The following is an 18392-nucleotide window of genomic DNA, read 5'->3' as shown; positions in this document are numbered from 1 at the left end:
GCCTAGCAGTTTTAATAGTCTTAAAAATATTTGATGGAAGGAAGGATGATTTGTTATGATTTAAGCATCAATTGATATTTTTCATTATCTCATTCTCTGATTTTTCTTGGAAGGGCCACATTTTTGAGGTGTGATCACAATTTTGATTATATTTATATTTTCTTTGAAACCACAGAGGTTTATAGTGTGTTGTTGCTTAGTACATGGTAACTGAATGTGGATTAAAAGCTAGTTGAAACTGGAGATGTGGTTTTCTGAGTATTTTCTTGGAACAGTACTTTTAGAAAAGTGTGGGTTGTCTGGGAGGTAGGCTGTGCGCATGAAACCACAGTGATACTGAGTTTTCCAAGTAGCAGGGAGTAGTGAAGGGTGTTTTCCATAATCTTGGGAGCAGAGATATCTTCAAAGAGAAAGAAAGGAAGTAGAGCAAGATGGTTTTTATTTAAGAAAATTAACAAAATTGATAGAGACTGTTAGGTATCAGGACTAGAACCACAGAAATGGGGAGGACAAATCTGATTCCTCCTGTCAATCCAAATAGGAAAAATATTTGCTTTTTATATGAGAGAAAAATCAGACACAAGTAGCAGTAGATGGATCTCTATTACGTATCCATGTTACCTGTGGCAAGGGAAGAAAAACCCAGAGAGAAAGGTTGGAGGAAGCTACAAAAAAGATTTTTTTATGGTTTGTATTTGTGAAAAGGCTTCATTCAGTTCCTGGAAGTGTCAGGGATGCCAGTAGCGACACCCACAGAAAGAATAACTTCAACTTATCTTCCAGACATTTTAGTTGATGTGTTTAGACTCTGCAGCTACCTTATGGGGCAGAAGCGTGCTATGTATGAGCTGCAGACAGCAGCACATAGATTACATGCTGTTAAAATTTTGTAGTCTGAAAAAAACTTGTTATAGATATACAGTTGGACATCTGCTCTGGCATGATGCAGCAGTTTTGTATTGTACCATAAGCATTATTTTAGGATGTGAACGTGGCTTAACTGGCTCAGGGAGGATCACTCTGATTTGAGTGATGCCATGTTGGCGCTATGTCAGGACAAAGGTTTTTGTGAAGTTTCTCTCCAGCCAAATGTCCCTCCACTTGCTGCTGTAATGAGGAAAAAGACAACAGGATTAGAAATCTCTGTTAGCAATCCTCAGCCCTGGCTTTGGTTCTTTGGGACCACTGAAAAGCCACATCAACAAGAGCAGCTTTTGAATGGGACCAGCCCTTCATAGAAAAGCATCAGGATCAGCTTTAAATTCTATTTTATTATTGACTGTTGAGCTGCAACATAGATCTTAGTTCATTGCTGAAGGTACTACGCTCTTCCTTTGCTAATGGAAAAAAAAAAAAGAAAAAGAAAAAAGGTGTGGGAACATGCCTCAGCACAACTGATATCCCTCTTCAAATTTAAAAGAACTCTGAAGGCAGTTAGTATTCAGAAGGCTTTTCCAGAACGCATCCATTAAGAATTTTCTGCTTCATGCCACATATATGTTTGTCTCTTTATTCCTTGATACAATATGTCCATGTGTTTTCTCAGTTGGAAATGAATAAAGTGATCAAATGAGGAAGATGTAGGGTTGTCTAATCCATCTCCAGTCACCACATAACTTTCCCAGTAATGCCTTATCTGGTCCTGACAATACAGCCATTAATTAGAAAACACTCATTTGTGCCTTGAGTTATAACTAATACAAGCTAATTTGATAAAATTGGGAAAAGAAAATGTTGGGTTTTGCTTGATTTTTTGTGGGTTTTTTGTGAGGTAGATTTAAAAATTAAATTAATGACAGAATACTGATGGAAACCAAACGATGGTCATGCCTGAATCCTTCCAGACTTAGGGGAGCTAGTTCTAAGTTTTCTGGGTGGCCTTTAAAATACTCAAATTTCCAAACCTAGATCTGATGAACTTGAAGAAGGTTCAGTTCAGAGCTGAACTTTAAACTTTGCTCTCATCTCTTGGGCAATTTAATGTAATGTGATAACATCCTACGGTGGGTGTTTGCATATATTAGCTAAAATGTTAGCAATAAACTAAGGTGATTGGATGGAAAATTACCATTTACCATACATACATCACAGCTAGCTTTTAGTTATATTCTTTAACCTGTTCTACTGCCTCTTATGGAGCTGTAAGAGTAAACACCTGCTTTAAAAGGTAATAAAAAACTTACATGAAATTGTGTCAAATTCAGGAGTGTCACTGGGGGGACCTTAGAAAAATACATTTTTCTTGTCTATCTAGCTTTCCAGGAAATGACAAGCTAGCATATGCTTTCAATTTTTGAGGTCAAAGTTAAAATTTTTGTTCGCTAAGTTACATAGGAGAAAACTTTGAGGAATCTTTAATATTGCCAAATATGTAAAGGGCAGCAATGGAAGAAGAAAACAGAGCTGTGGAACAAAGTAGTTCATGCACAGAAGAGAGATTTATCTTGGCTCAGCAGAGCCATATATAAACTTCCTTTTTGCTGGTGACTTCAGAGTAGGCTACATAAGAGAGGCAGCTAATAATTTCTGGCTTTGAGCAACATCTCTTGTTTAAATGCATTCTTTTGAATTTTTAAACAAGAGCCAGTGAATTAAACCAATAGTGAATATTTATCTGGGTATAGGCTAATGGTATTCATTTGCTTTTAAAATTCTTGTGTTTCAGAAATTACAGCTCTTAGAAATGTGTGTGTTTTTGTATTTGATTTCTCCAAGAGACAGTCTCTTAGGATTGCATTTATGAAAATGTAGTAGAAGGTTCTTAATGAGTATAGATGGGTTCCTGTTCTGTGGTTAAATACATATGGTCTTAAGACCTGCCACAACTGAAATCAAAGGCAAAATGTCCAGTGATTTCATAGAACTTGTTATTAACCTACCCTTATATATATCTTGCTTTAAATTCTTGTTTTTAAGTGAAGGACTAGGAGGGAAAAAAACCACCCACTAGGCAGAAATTTTCAGTTGTCGTATTTTATGGATTTCAACTTTTCATATTTTAGCATTTGAGCATATTTATATGACATTATTTAGCTGTGGCATGTGAATGTACTGTCATTGTGTAATTTGACAGTTGGTAAGAAACTGACTGTAATAGTTTTTCTGTATTTATAGTAGCAATACAGTAGTAATACAGTAGTAATACAGCAGATCACATAAACACAGGTGGTTTTCACACTAGAAATAAGTAAGATCATCTGAAGTTAATTTTAAGTGTATCAACAGGAGAACACTTGCCAGTTCTTGAGTGGCCTGTCACTTTTACCATTTCTTTCTGGAGGAATTCTAAGGGAGGCTGTTTATAATTACAGTGTAATAAAAGATGCATTATATATTACATCACAGTGCATAAAAGTCAAATGTTATAGGTCACGTTAAAGCATACATTACAGAATTATGTATAGTGCATGATTATTGTGAAAAGACAAGTTATTGTTTTCTTTGTTGTTTTGCAGCAAGCTGTGACCTTTTATTTTGTTCCATTAAAAGTAGATAATGGCAGCTGAAAAACTATTCCCTATTGGAAACCAGATAAGAATTTAATTATTTTGTGATTAAATGGAAACCAGAACAAATACTGAAGGGACTTCAAGCAGGGAGACTATACTGTTCTAGATTAATGTTTTTTTTCCTTAACATATTTAGAAGTCTGCTGCTTCTTCTAGATTCTGGTCAGCTAGAACAGCAACTTGAGGAGGCCAGCACTGCAAGGCGGGAGTTGGATGATGCTTCCAGACAAATAAAGGCTTTTGAGAAACAGGTCAGAACACTGAAGCAAGAGAGGGAAGATCTTAATAAGGTAAAAGCATTCTGTCAGCAACATTTCTAAACCCTAAAGACTATGTTATTTTTCTTCATTTATCTTCAAATAACAAAAATTAACAAACAGCCAACAAATGTGTAGCATGACCTACTTTTTCTGCCTCTTTTTTGAAGACAAGGTTATTATTTAACACACTGTATGTATGACTGCTGGGTGGTCCTTGGTGACTGCTTCCAGATAGTGAATGATGCCATGATCCAAATTGCATGGTGGCTGCAAAGTAGGTTTTATAGCTTCAGATTAAGGTGATAATGATAGTGGTTAGAAGACAGAGTGGAGAAGAAGTATTGCAGACAAGTAATTTAATCTGAAGTATGGGTGAAACTGGAGCAAGGAAAAAATGTCAATAATATGGTGTTAAGACTATGTCACAGAAGTGTTTCCAGAAGAGAGATGTGAAAAATTGCCCAAATATGAAGATTGAAAAGTAATTTGAAGTAATTACAGTTAAAGAATACTGGGTTTTCTTTCTTCTTCTCTGTCTCCCTGCTACTTTCTTATTTATAACATACTGTCTTTCATAGCTCTTTTTGTATTCCTGATTAAATCAACCTGTAATCATGTGTGAAATATGTTAGCCTGTTTCCCATCGTGATTATATTGGCCCAGAATTTTAGAGTCCACTCTCAGTGTTGATGTGTCAGCTTTTTTAACACTGTTTCTTTTAACCCTTAAGGCTCTTAAATTTTGAAAGCTGCCAATTTGTCCAAGAAAGACCATCTCTCTTCTAAAACAACTTGTAGTGATTAGGACCCGTTTTTAACAACCTTAGAAAATGCTTTGAAATCTGTATAGATGTCAACAGTGCCAAATACTAATTCTTCCCACCCCTCTTCTTTTCTTTCTCAGACTCGCTTTTCCTTGCTTCTTTGTTCTGCTCCGGTTTGGCTGAACATCATTAAAGCATTTAAACTATTGTGGTCCCTCATTCGTAGTGTAGTAGTACAGATCTAGCACACAGCAAGCTTTGGTATTGTGCTGTAGAGTTATCACAGCACTATCAGTGTTATTTCATGTTGGTTCTTTTCACAGGATAATTATCATATATAGCTGTTAATCACTACACTGTTTTGTTGCCAGAAACTTTCTGTAATATTTGATATTATGATACAGTGTGTGGAAATCACAGTAACCATTGCAGGTCAGTTTTCAAAAGCTTCTAAAGTAGAAATTTTTATAGAGTGGAGTTTTCCATTCAATTAATGCAAAAACTTTTAAAAATAATTTAGCAGTTGAGATACGTACTATTCTTTTTATTCATTTAAGTAGTTCTTTAAAAACTTTGCTAATGACATTTTTAATTAAGAAAGCAACGTATTTTTGTATTTTAATGCAAGTGTTTGAAAACCATTGTGTTTAATACATTGTGTATGTATTATACATACATAATGTATGTATGATAATGGATTAAATTCCTACTTGGTTTATATTTATGCGGTTTTACTAACTTTAGTAGTGTAAAACCTGGCCTCTTTCCTTATTTACAGAAGTATAAAATCTGTATCATAGATGCATTCATGAAAATAAGTTAAAATATAGTTTCTGTTCACTCTGGAGAAGGTGTTAGATGTGCATCCAAAGACAGAATTGGCCTTGCAGCTTTCTAGGTTTATTACTTAATTCTTTTTTTAAACTGTAGGAACTGGCAGAGTCTAGTGACAGATTAAAATCCCAAGCCAAAGAGCTGAAAGATGCACACAGCCAGCGGAAATTGGCAATGCAGGAGTTCTCAGAGATGAACGAGCGTCTGACAGACTTGCACTCTCAAAAACAAAAGCTTGCCCGCCAGCTCCGAGATAAGGAGGAAGAAATGGAAGTGGTGATGCAAAAAGTAGAAAGTTTAAGGCAAGAGTTACGCAGAACAGAGAGACTTAAAAAAGAAGTAAGTGGTGAGAAGACTGTTTAGATTCTGTGAAATAGTAGTTATATGTAAGGTTTTCTGACAAAGTAATATTTTTGTTATCTGTAAATCTTTAATTCTTTGATTGTTGTTTCAAACAGTACCAATTTTGTTTGCTAAGAATTTGAAGTGTCCAGTTTAGTGCTGAAGATTTCTCTCTTATATTGAAAACCATCAATAGTTTTTTTGGGGAAAAAAACCAAACAAACAAACAAACAACAAAAAACCAAAACAACCCTACCCATTAAAAATGTATGTACTTTTGTAGCTGGAAGTCCAAGCTGAAGCTGCAGCTGCTGAGGCATCCAAAGACAGGAAATTGCGAGAGAGGAGTGAGCAGTACTCTAAACAGTTGGAAAGCGAAGTAGAAGGGCTAAAGGTTAGTCTGTTTTGATATTAACACCTGCAAACTTACTAGTCAACGAGGACTTGGATCTGTTTGATTGCTTTCAGATGTAGGATGAAAGAATATTGTCAGTTTATCACTTCAGTTGATGCTGAATATTAATACAAGTATGCATTGCGTTATTGTCCAGAAATATTAACATTTGCCTAATGTGCTCTTCAGGCCAGTGTGTTCACTGCTCACTGAAGTATTTCTTAATACTCCATGATTTCTTACCAAATTGCTTCCATTATGACTTTGTTTAACTTTACCTCTTAAAAGCTTTTTTTTTAGTGTAGGATTGAGTATTTGCAGATAAGCTTGCAACCTCTGCAGGTTTCTGTATAGGTGCTTTATGTACTGTGTTGTTCGTCAGCGTGTAAATCAAAAGAAAGATAGTTTCCTCCACAGTAAGTGTCAACTGATGGTAACTGTAGTGTATCCTGTAGGTGTAGATGGTAAACTGAATGTATTCTGCCTCTCAGCCAGAAGCTGGGAAGTTGATTTTTGCACAAGAACAGCATTGACCATGAGGACTGTTTATATGGATGAGATTGCTCACATATATATGTGTTTGTAGAAGCAGAAATTTTAAGAAAGCCGAGAATGTTAACTGTTATTTTATTTTAGGATTTAACATTTTATAAGGTACTCTGAAGAAATTAGACTTTCTCAAAAACTGAATGAGAAAGTTTTTCATTTCCATACGAGGAGTGTTGTTCATTTACAGCAAAATCCTATTCTAAATTTTTCATCCAGTAGGATAATTCTAAACTTTTAATGCAAAAAATGTCAGATTAGGCGTATTCTGGTCTTAATTTACATAAATAACAGTTTTTTTGTGTTAGAATTCAGTGGGACATTTGTCAGCATTAAGTCACTGCACAGAAAATTTGGGATTTTTTTGCAAACATTCTTTTATTTTGCCTTCCTTTGTTAAATAAAAATAAGGAAATCCATTCAGTATGAAGTTTGGATTTATAAAGTTTCTACTGCTGTGAATTGAGATTGTTATCTGAAACTTGAGATATATTTCTGCTTTCATGAATCTTCGCCATCAGCAAAGAGTTTGTATGACCGTTTAAGGGGTGAGAGGAATTTATTGGAGATCTATTGAGAGTAAATGGTAGATGATTTATAAGAACAGAGCAAGTTTATCAGGAGAGGAAAGGGGACTTGTAAATTTCTTGGTAATATTTCACAGTACAGCAAGCACACTTTGAATCATGTGCATTTATTGTGCTACTGCGTTATCCATTCAGTAACAGCTCTGCATGCCTCCTTGGTTCAGGAGGCTATCATAGAGAAAAGGTCAATATTTAAAGAAAAAAGGAAAGTTTCTCCAAATGAGGAGAATAGAAAACCCTGTAAATGATGGCAGGTTAAGTGTAAACAGGATGTTGAAGGCTAAATAAAGATAATTTAGAGAACAGTTTGCAAAGGATGCTCAGAGTGATTGTGAGAAGTTCTTTAAATCGGAAGCAGAAAGCTAACTTAGGAAACTGATAGGGCTGATTGTTGGCAGGGATGGAAAAGGTGATCTCTGAGTTTATAGGCCTGTGGCAGAAATGCTCAGTGAGTTTTTGATGTGTCAAACTTCAGTGCTGAAGCAGGGAGTGATTGCCACACAGAGCACGTTCTTTGCAGCAGGTTGGTCAGATGAGCTGGCTCATCCTGAGGGTGATGTGCAGGAAGTGTTAGAGCTGGCAGATGAGTCAGATGTGAAGTTGCCTGGAGTGGTGGCCTCACTGAGGGGGTTCTGAAGGAGCTCAGGTGAGAAGTGAGAGAACTGCAGGCTGAGATGTGCACTGTCTTATTACAGAAAGCCTGCTGTGCTACTGTGACTCTCATCCAAAAGATCCTGGGAACTGCAGAGGAGTGGGTGTGACTTCCTTAGGAAGGGGGTAGAGGCTGTATTAAAGAATAAAGTCAGTGAGCTCATAGATGAAGCAGAGCCTACTGGGAAGAAGGTGGTGTGCCTTCTGTCCAACCAAGTCCTGCAACACTGACCTGCTGGGATTCTAAGAAATTGTCAGTAAGTGTTTGGCCAAAGGAGATCCAGTGGATGTCATGTATTTAGATTAAAAAAAAAAAAAATCAGTGTCAGTATGAGTCAGCAGTGTGCCCTGGCAACCAAAAGGGCAAACTGCATCCTGGGGTGGATTAAACAGCATCTATCTCTGTGCCAGGAGATGGGTTATGTCTCAGTTGCACCATTTGCCCACTTGAAACAGGTATGTATGAAAACATCTGTTTGCGCGTCACCCTTAAATTTGGGTAGGAAGAATCTGTGGGGAAATTATGTTTAAGGTGTGCAAAATCACAAAGGCAGCGGATGAGGTGAATGGAAATGGCTGTTTCCCAAACTATGACTGAGGTGCACTGGTGAAGCATACAGGACGTGCCATACTGCTGTGCACAACAGGGAGTGAACTCCTGGAACTTGTTGCCAGCAGAGTTTGTGGTTGTGAGAGTGTCAGCAGGTTCGTAAAGGGATTAGACAAGTTGATGCACACCAGGTCCCCTGACTATGTGGAGAGATACTCTCTAATACCTTTAGTCCAACAATTATTGTATTCCAAGGGGAATGGACCTCATAAAAAAGCAAGCCTGGGTGCTGTCCCCACATAGCCACTGCTTTAGGAAGGATACTGGTCTGACCCAGTAAGGCTTCTCTCAATGTTGTTCTTCACAGTGAAGCTGAATGCAGTACTGGAATGGTAAGAGTAGTGGAAGTGTACTGTATGAGTGAGTGAACAAGTTAATGACTTGGACCGCATGTTGGAGGAAGGTACCAGAAGAAACCAGTTACCATTTATAATAAATTTCTGATTCTAATCCAGCTGCCATTAACATTGAAAAATAGAGCTAAATGTAACAACAGAAGAGCATAGCTTTCATTTTCATCCGAGCAGTATTATAATACCTATGAATCTCTTTCTGCTCTTCACCAGTAGATGAACATATTTATTGTTAGTTTTTAGGGCATTTTATAGGTGTGTTAGAAGATCTTACACTTGCTGTTTACTTCAGTAAACTGAGTTATAAAGCTTCAGGTGTGTATTCAGACAGCCAAAATTCTGTCTCTGGGCCCAATTACACATATAGAAAAGGTGTGTTGGATGAGTCTGGTTTAGGTTAACTAGGCAATTTTTGATGTTAACTTTCGTATGGCTGATTTTATTTTTTTATTAGGTTTTAAGTTCATTTCAAGCAAATTTAGACTAAATTTTGCATGTTAAATATCGAGGTAGCATATTGAAAATGAAATTCTCAACTCTTTCCTTCCTAACTGAGCAACAGCAAATTATTAAATTGAGAGGAATAATACAGTAATCCACATAAGTGATAATTAACAGGATTGTAATAAGGAAGATTGCGGGTTTCTTAATGTCTTGCATTTGGCAAATATTTATACTGTAGAACTTCATGCTATTAGCATCACAAGCCTAAGTAAGATTCTTCATACTCTTAACCAAGGTAAATTATTATTGCCATCTGCAAAGGGCAAGATACAAGCCTTGAAGCAATACAAAATAGCATCTGTAACAAAAGGCTAATCTCATTAAAGACAAGCCTCCAGGATTTATAGTGGTATGTTCATTTAGGATTACATTACTTAAATAGTAAATTTTCACATGCCACCTGCTCTATTATTGTGGTATTTCATGGTTATTCTTGTTTATTCTTCAAGGGCAAAACGTGAGTCTGTTAATGGTGTAATTATGGTATCCATAGTGTATGACATACATGTCAATACATATAGTAATTCAGCTTCATAACTCCTTAAGGAAAGAGCTGCTGTGTTGAGGGTTTTTTGTTGGGGTTTTTGTATGTGTCTGTGTGTGTGTGCATGAGAGAGAGATCCAAGACTTCCAGTGCATTAAACAGCATCTATCTCTGTGCCAGGAGATGGGTTATGTCTCAGTTGCACTATTTGTTCACTTGAAACAGGCATGTATGAAAACATCTGTTTGGAAGTTGTGCTTACATCAATTCAAAATATATTCTCTGTTTACTATGTTACTCTAGTTCTGTAAGCCACTGTACAGTACCATCCAGCTTTCTCTTCTACTACACCGTCTGTATTTTGGTCTTAATAGTATTTTTTCATTGTGGAAAAAAATGTGAAACATCTTTAAAACATTTTACGTACCTGATAGATGATGTTGCAAAGCCTGAACTTTTTATGTGCTCCATTGCCATATATGTGTAGGCAGTTTGGCATGTTGGGCAGTAACAAACAAGTTCAGTAGTTAAGTGCCTATGCATGAAAGAAAATTCAATTTCAATACCTCCTTTCTTTATTTTTCTTTAATTTTTTTTTAAGACTTTCTTTCTCCAAACCATCTCCTGTTGGGATGGCATCATCTCTCTCCCATTGACCATTCTGCATCCTAAGGGCAGATCAAATCAGATGGTCATTTTGATGAGTTAGAGAAAACAATGCAGTAGCAGCACATATCTGGCTCATACATTCAGGGGGTTTTGCAGTGTTCTGCTGACACAAACAGTAAGGCCCAGCTTTCTCATAGAATTTCTCATGGTAGAAATTCAGTTCCTCTGAATGTTCTACGATGACATATAGCTCTTAAAGTCTACTCATTCATCAGCCAAAAAAAATTATCCAAAGCCATGTTTAATTAAGGGTGACTGAGGGAATTCTAATATATCATGGTAAAAATGGGGATATAATTAACAAAATATCTTCGATCCTCCTAAAGGTGTGAGACGGTCTCCATAAGGAAGTAGGTTTTCCAGTTACTTGCACTTTCTCAAAACACTGTGTTTTTATTAAGTAATTTCCTTTCTTCTAGACTACCTTTAATTACATATTTTTAAAAATAGAAAAATTTCCAGGTTTTAATAACCTATAACCAAGTTATAGATGTGTTTACATTTAAAAATATTTCCATACTTGGATTTCAGTGCATGTCTTGTCACTATCTCACTTTGAACCTGATCTTGCTCCTCCTCTATGTTATGGCAGGACATTGAGTGTAGTGAGTGCAGCATTTGGTGCAAATGTGTATGTATCCTGAAGCAATGTGTAAAGACTATTGAAATGCCAGAAGACCTCAGTAAGAAAGCTATGCAGCTGCGAAAAGTGAAGTAATTACTCTTATTGTTTAAAGCTTGCTTTTCCTATTAATCCACTATGATGTGAGCGGTCAGTGTAAGTAAAATAGGTCAGGTTTTGCTCCTGACTGATGCAATCCATATAGTGTATTCTGTAGCTAGATTTTAGCCTTCAGTTAAGCCTCTGCTTGTCTTAGTATAGCTTTTCCAGAAATTATTTGTGCTTTAAAATATACTGACTGTAGATCGTAGTCCTTATTCTCCATTCCTGAAAGTCACTTGAACTTGTTGCTGTCAACCGTGTGAGTGGGAGCATAAAAATCTTCTAATTCTTTGGTAACTTTCTGACTTGCATGTAAGGGGAGTCAGAATGTGGCCAGAGATGTTTAAAGTGATGATCAAACTGTCAATAACTTGAAAACTGTTAACTGCATTTAAATCACAAAATGATAAAGAGTACAGTTCAGATTTTTGCTCTAACAAATTTTCAAAAAAATTGAGATAGATGTGTTTAACTCAAGTCTGTAATGGGATATTTTCTAAATGTAGACTTATGAATATTGAGTTGTTATTAAGCATCATTTTTAGCATTCTTGAGTGCTAACTTGGAGCTGTTTATTTTAGCAAAAACAGGTTGGTCGCTCACCTGGGGTAAGCAGTATAGAACATCAGCAAGAGATCACTAAATTAAAAGCAGACCTGGAAAAGAAAAGTGTTTTCTATGAAGAGGAACTATCTAAACGTGAAATAATACATGCTAATGAAGTAAAAAGTCTGAAGAAAGAACTACGGGATGCAGAGAGCCAGCAGCTTGCCCTCAAGAAGGAGATCATGATTTTGAAAGACAAGTTAGAGAAAACCAGAAGAGAAAAGTGAGTATTGTACGGAATTTACCTTTAAGCTCAAAATGTCTTTGAAGTTTCCTTGTATGTTTCCAAATAAACTATTGCTTCCTCAATTGCAATGCAGATAGGTGCACTTTAGCTGAGCTAATGCCAGGGCTGGGAATAGTCACTTTTAAAAATAAAACAGAACACACACAAAAAAATCCACATCCCTGTGCTGAAACAGTTAATTTTGCACTAGACTTCTCGCACTGGCTGACCATTTCAAGGTACATAACTTCAGTTGCAGCTTGTGTTGCAGTTTAAAGTAGTTTTTTTGACATTTTTTTCTGTTTGATACTTTCATCTTTTGATGCAAAACTAATGTGTTGGAGATCAACTATTGCTTACATTTCTGCCAGCGCAGGAACAGTCACTTCATATGGACCTAAGCTAATCCGTGCTGAGTTCCATCCAGTGTTAACATCAGTCATCAGACTACTGTAGGCATAAGCTGCTTTATCTCTTCTGACATGGTAATTTGTCAGAGACCTGCTTTTTTCTCTCCCACGTGGTAGAGCTTATAACTGGCCTTGAGAATGTTCCTTGAGTCATTCATCAATAAAAACAAGTTTTTTCTGTTAGATAGTGTAGTAATGGAAATAATAAATTGCATGTATTCATTTTCATTCATAAAAAATTCAGAATGCTTTATAGACTCTAACATAGATGCTCCTTTTTGCTGCTGTAGTTAAGATGGCCTATTAGAAAAACCATGGAGAAGTTCCTGCGGAAAGCTTAGCCAAACTGTAGTGAGTCCTTAAATATAATTAGTAAATGAAGTAAAGAATTTTTCAAAAAAGCTTACTCTAATAGAGGTGGAAACACTGCTTCTCTGGTAAATTGTTTCCAGCATGGGAAGTAGATCATACAGCCTAGAATGCAGTGGATGAACTGTTTCTCCCTAGAATACAGCTATGGACATATTAACACAGTGGTTTGCTGCTTTGTTCTAGGTTGAGAGGTAAAACTTGCATCAGCAGCATGTTCTCATTGTGCCACAACTTAATGGTCTTGCTGACCTGTGAGTTATAAATGCACAAAAGGCTGTGCTGTCTTGTAGTATATAAAGGTGATAGTGTGATACTCTTTTAATGCCATGGCAATCCAGTAGTGTCTGAGAAGGAGGAATATTCAATAAAGAATCAATATACCTATTTCTGCAGGTTAAACTGTTGCTAAAGAACACACCTCCAAACACTGTCCAGACCAGAAACTCCTTGGAGTTTTATCAGAACCCTTCTAATGTTGTACAGCTGCACAAGTTCGAACTAGATGTCCATCCAGTGAAATAAAAAGTGGTCTAGCAATGCTGATCTGCTTCATGCTAGCTAGTTCATAAACCTTCTTTCAATCTAGTTTCTCTCTATAAATAAAAAAGGAACTGAATACAAATCTACAAGGAGTACTGACGTAACCATGTGTTTATGTATTTCAAGTGTTGGTGTAAGAGAACATTTTAAAGCATGAACAGAAGTGTGTCACATAACCAGACTCCAACATTTGGGTCTTAATGGAAAAGGGTTTCAGCATCACATGAAGCCAGGTGTCCAAGCACATGATGAGTGATTAGTGAAGACCTGGTCTTAACTGGGTTTTCTTAAATGGATCTGCAGAATCTCATGCAAGTATTAGGACTCCACAGAAATGCATAAGTCCACTGTTCGAGGTGTGCTACGGATTAACTTCTGTAGTAGCTCAGGGATTTAGAAGGGAAACTTAAATATTAGAATGGAAGAATTGCTGTTGCTGCTCAGTTCTCAGTATCTGGTAGTTTTTCTTAAGAGGACATGGATTTTTTGTTTCTGCTTACACATACTTACTGCTTTTGACTTTTGTAATCAGGCATGCAAAGCTTTTTGTGAGTCTGCCAGTACAGAAGTGTTCAGTGTAACTGTTGAAAAGGAAGCACCTGGAGGCTTTGTGCTGAAATAAGTGGAATTATTTCAACAATAGACTTGGAGTGGGCGTGGGGTTGAAGTGTACGGAAAAAATTTTAGTAGTCTAAAAATAATCTTTAGTGTGTATTAAAAAAAGGGCTTTGATAAGAGGACGCAGTTGCATTACTTCGTAAGGGCTATAGTATAGAGTGAATTACGTAGGTTATTCTAAACCAGGGTCGATAAGAGCTTGGTCAAAATCTGTGTGTACTTTTTAATGTAACTTGGCGATTTCTGTACCATTTTTAAAAATATGTATTTTTGCTTTGTTTCTTTCAAATTTAAGCTTTCTTACTTCTGCTATTTCAACACCATAAGTCTTCAAAGGAAACTGCCTTTTAGTATGAAATGATTGTCCCTTGCTGAAAGCTGATAAACTACATGCTACTGCAATTGGGAACGTAGGAACACAGTATCAGGCCAGTGATCTGTATAGCACCATATTCCATTTCGTAGACTTGTCATTAGAAAATACTTTGGAAGAAGGTGCAAGAAACTGTGTAAAATAAATAAAGTTTGTGGAAGTTTCTTATAAGTCCATCATTTAATGACAGATTTATAAAGCAGAGAGCTTTATAAAAGGCCATTTGCTGTTTTTAAATTGTGTGATATAAAGAAGCCTGGGAGCTGGTGTTTGTTTCAGGTCTACTTTTCTTGGTTTCAAAGCCGTAAGATAAAATATTTCTCCACTTTGTACAGCTGCAATAAAGAGCTGGCGCGACAAAGTGATACCATAAAGCTATATTTCACATTGCTTGCATGTGGTTTGCTACAGTTATTTTACTGATAAAAAGGAAGCTGGATCATGTATGATTTCTTAAACTTGAAGAGTAGATACATAGCTAAACTTTAGATGAGAGACAAAGCTTGATGGGAGAGGAGGATGCCAGGCTTCAAAGCAAATGCATTATTTTGATCTTCCTGGCTGTCCAAGGTATGCCTGTGGAGTCTGTCACAGTTCTATGGTTTGCTGCGTTGATATTTGGGTATGATAGATTATCCCTGCATTCTCCTCCGTTTAAAATTTATCTCTTTGTTTCTATATAGCAGTCTGACTTACTGGGTTAGTGATAATGCCCAGTTTAATTAAGAACATAAAATACAGAAAACTACAAGTACGTTGGGCTCTTTTACCAGGATTCCTTAATCCACCACCATTTGTGAGTGCTTTGAGTCTTAAAACCTTAAAAGAACAAATTTAGACAAATACAGAATAAAAACCTCTAAACAAAACCATAAAAGCTAAATAAAATAAATAAATTAATTAATAATCAGTTCAGTCTATTGTCTGAGAAATTAGCTTTGAATATATATCTTGCAAACAGAAGCAGGACCTGTTATTAATTCCCCTGACAGCCAGTGCTTTAATCTCTTCCTGCCTTTTCCCTAGACTGCTCATCATATGCATGGAATCTGTTGATATGGAAAAGGAGTGGTGGTGAATTTCAAACTTGGCATTTAAACAGTAACGATAGCATGTTACTTTGCTAGGATGTAGTGTTATGTTTCAAAGGATGCCTAGCAACATAGAATTTCACCATGAGTCTAACGCACTGTACTAGATTTCAAAGAGTGGTCAAAACACTAAATGAATTTCCAATGAGGAATAGGAAATTCAAACCAGCATTACTCTTAACTGGGTTCATGGTAGCCACTGATACTTCCCATCTTTTAAGGGTGTTCTGTCACTTTGGCAGAGTTGTAGTAGTTCTGCATCTCAGAAAAAGAGGCAAAGATGTAATTTCTCTGTAGCACAATGTAAAATACTGATTGGTATCCAGAAAAAACATTGCAATACTCAAGACAAGGTTTTCTCTACATTTTGTTTTTACAGACTTAACCTTTTATACTAAGCGCTTTCAGCCTTTTAAGGCTGGACAGTGGTATTTGCTGAATGGTACTTGCCATATCTGTGGCATTTATAGTATAGTTTCATCAAGCTACTGATGAACTTTGTGCCAGTTACCTGAATAACTGGTGAAATGGTGAATAAAAAATGCAAATGTAGTGAGTCTCAAAAGAGTGGATGTGAGGTGGGAGTTACACATCTAGAACATTGCATTACACCACTTTAAGGAAATTGCAGTGTATTTTGGCAAACAGAGGACCTGCAGCTTCATTTATTTTCAGCTTCTCATATTCATTGTGTAAGATCAAAACTGATGTTAAGCAGAATCAACCAGGGCTTCTCCTCTACTGAATGACATCCACAGGAGAAGGGAAGGTTTGGGGGAAACAGCTACTTTGAAACTCTTTCTCAGAAAGAATGGTCCAAACCTGCTCTAGAATCTGGTGATATTAGGAGTGTTAGGTTATCCATCCACTTTTTGCTGATAGTAAGTATATGGTAGCTGAATTAACAGTTCAATTGTGTCCTCTTGCTGTTCTAAATTGTCCAAAGACTAACCTATATAAACTTTTCTCATCATATACCCAGGTCCAAGTGCTCTAATTTAGCTTCTCTATGTTTTGGTTTCATATATGGTCATTTTTACCTATCATTCTGTGTGAAACTTGGAATTACAGAAATGTCTTAAGTTAAAACAGTGTTTCTGTGAGCTGAGAATTTACCCCACGTGTCTTAGAATATTGACACACACTTTGGTCTGCAGCATTGCAGCTGCTCAGTGTTTGAAGAATTCAACTAAAGAATAAAATATGTATAAGTGGATTGATAAACATTAGCTCAGTGGACCTCAATTAATTCCATAGTGAAGGAAAGATCATTGTCTAATGATGAAATTCAACAGACTGTATTATACTCCTAGGATGGTAGTATAATGCAGTATTTGCTTAGTTTTAATAGGCTGTGGTATTACCAATGTGGTACTTTTCTTTCAGCTAGTGTGTGCATCAGTCTTTATGTATTTAAGTGAATAGTGTGATGAGTTTTGGAATAGGAAACTTTCTAATTTTACTTCATTTTAATTTTTAGCCAAAGTGAGAGAGAGGAATTTGAAACAGAGTTCAAACAGAAGTATGAACGAGAAAAGATTCTGCTAACAGAGGAAAACAAAAAACTTTCAAATGAACTTGATAAGGTAAGTGCTGATTAGTTGAGTCCCAAGTTTACAACTATTGTATGCTATGTACAAATTAGATAATATAGAGCTGTATTGGTTGTTATTAACTCTTAATTGGTAGCAGAAATTAGTATTACACACAAAGTGGTGATTAATACTTGATTTGAATAGAGAGTATCTACATGCATCTGAACTTGAGAATGTGTGTACATATATATATATATATGCATGTATGTGTGAGAATTGAGTTAAACAGTCTTACAGTTTGGTAAGATTAATTTTAGACAATATATTAAGCAAAAAAAATAATCATTTCATTGTATGACCCAAATATAAAAATACATAGTTAATGATGTGATTACTTAGGATATATTTGCATGGCAATTACTGTGAAATAGCAGAGCCCCTCCCACCCATTGAGATTAAGTGTTACTTTGAGATATTAAAAAATATAAATGATAAGCCATATTAATTGAAGTGTGCTGGGAAAGGAATAATTGTTTCATGCATTTAGATTATCTCTTTATTGTTCATTTTGACAGGTTATTCAAGTTCATTGTGGATTAGTCAAGTCTTGCTAAACTTGTCTATTCTTTTTGTAATGCATTACATTTTCAAAAAATATGATGAAAGTACAATGTTCTTCAAAGTAAGCATGTTTGCATGTCAGTGTTTGAATTAAAGTATATTTTCATACCAGTATAAGATGTATACTATATATGCCTGTATGTAGGCTTAGTCCAAGAACAGTAAGAGACTGGTCACTTTGATAGTTTTTCTACTGCATCTCTTTTTCTTCCCTTTTTTTTTTCTTTAATTTGGTTAGCCTTATATTTTTAATGTCAAATGACATTTAATAAGTAGGCATATTTAAATCATAAGCCCATTTAAATTATAAATATGGAGTGAAGTAGTCATGTTAGGAGTAAAAAGCAGAATGCATTTAAAACTGATTATTTTCCATCATTTGGATTTCTTAATGTATTTCAGTATTAAAAAATGCCTTTCAGATGAGATTCATTCTCCTAAGCAGGCCTTATAAAGTCTTCCTAGGTAATCTCTGATTTCAGTTTGACTTTCTGAATAATTATTTGGCATCATGAAGGTTTAGTTCCCAGTACAAACAAAGGTTAGCTGTGGCTTTTGTCTTGCAAAATGTGCACGTATGAGTGACAGCTATGTGAATGCGAGAGGTTAATTGCAAGGTATAACATATTGTTCTTACAGATGTGCATTTAATTTCAATTTCCCTGTCTGTAAGTAAGTAAAATGAAAAAATAGGGGAATGTGAGACACCTGGAGAATCTCAGGACTGACTCCTGCCTGTGTCTGTTAAACCTGTCATTCTCCATGGTTAC

The 18392-nt window shown here is 36.0% G+C and overlaps 1 protein-coding gene across 1 annotated transcript in view; it reads left to right on the top strand.

Moving 5' to 3' along the window:
- Positions 1–18392, top strand: part of LOC104521260 (serine/threonine-protein kinase MRCK alpha) — a gene marked incomplete at its 3' end in the record, with an annotated part of 91387 nt that overhangs the window by 53766 nt on the left and 19229 nt on the right. The window contains exons 11-15 of the mRNA XM_010163204.2: positions 3666–3799; positions 5463–5705; positions 5992–6102; positions 11812–12059; positions 16947–17052. Of these exons, the coding sequence (XP_010161506.2) occupies positions 3666–3799; positions 5463–5705; positions 5992–6102; positions 11812–12059; positions 16947–17052 (842 nt within the window). The remainder of the gene's footprint in view (positions 1–3665; positions 3800–5462; positions 5706–5991; positions 6103–11811; positions 12060–16946; positions 17053–18392) is intronic.

The sequence above is a fragment of the Antrostomus carolinensis genome, unplaced genomic scaffold, assembly GCF_000700745.2.
Source record: "Antrostomus carolinensis isolate BGI_N321 unplaced genomic scaffold, ASM70074v2 scaffold2490, whole genome shotgun sequence".
NCBI classification, from domain to species: Eukaryota; Metazoa; Chordata; class Aves; order Caprimulgiformes; family Caprimulgidae; genus Antrostomus; species Antrostomus carolinensis.
The sequence above is the reverse complement of the archived record's forward strand: the minus strand, read 5'-3'. Positions and strand labels throughout refer to the sequence as shown.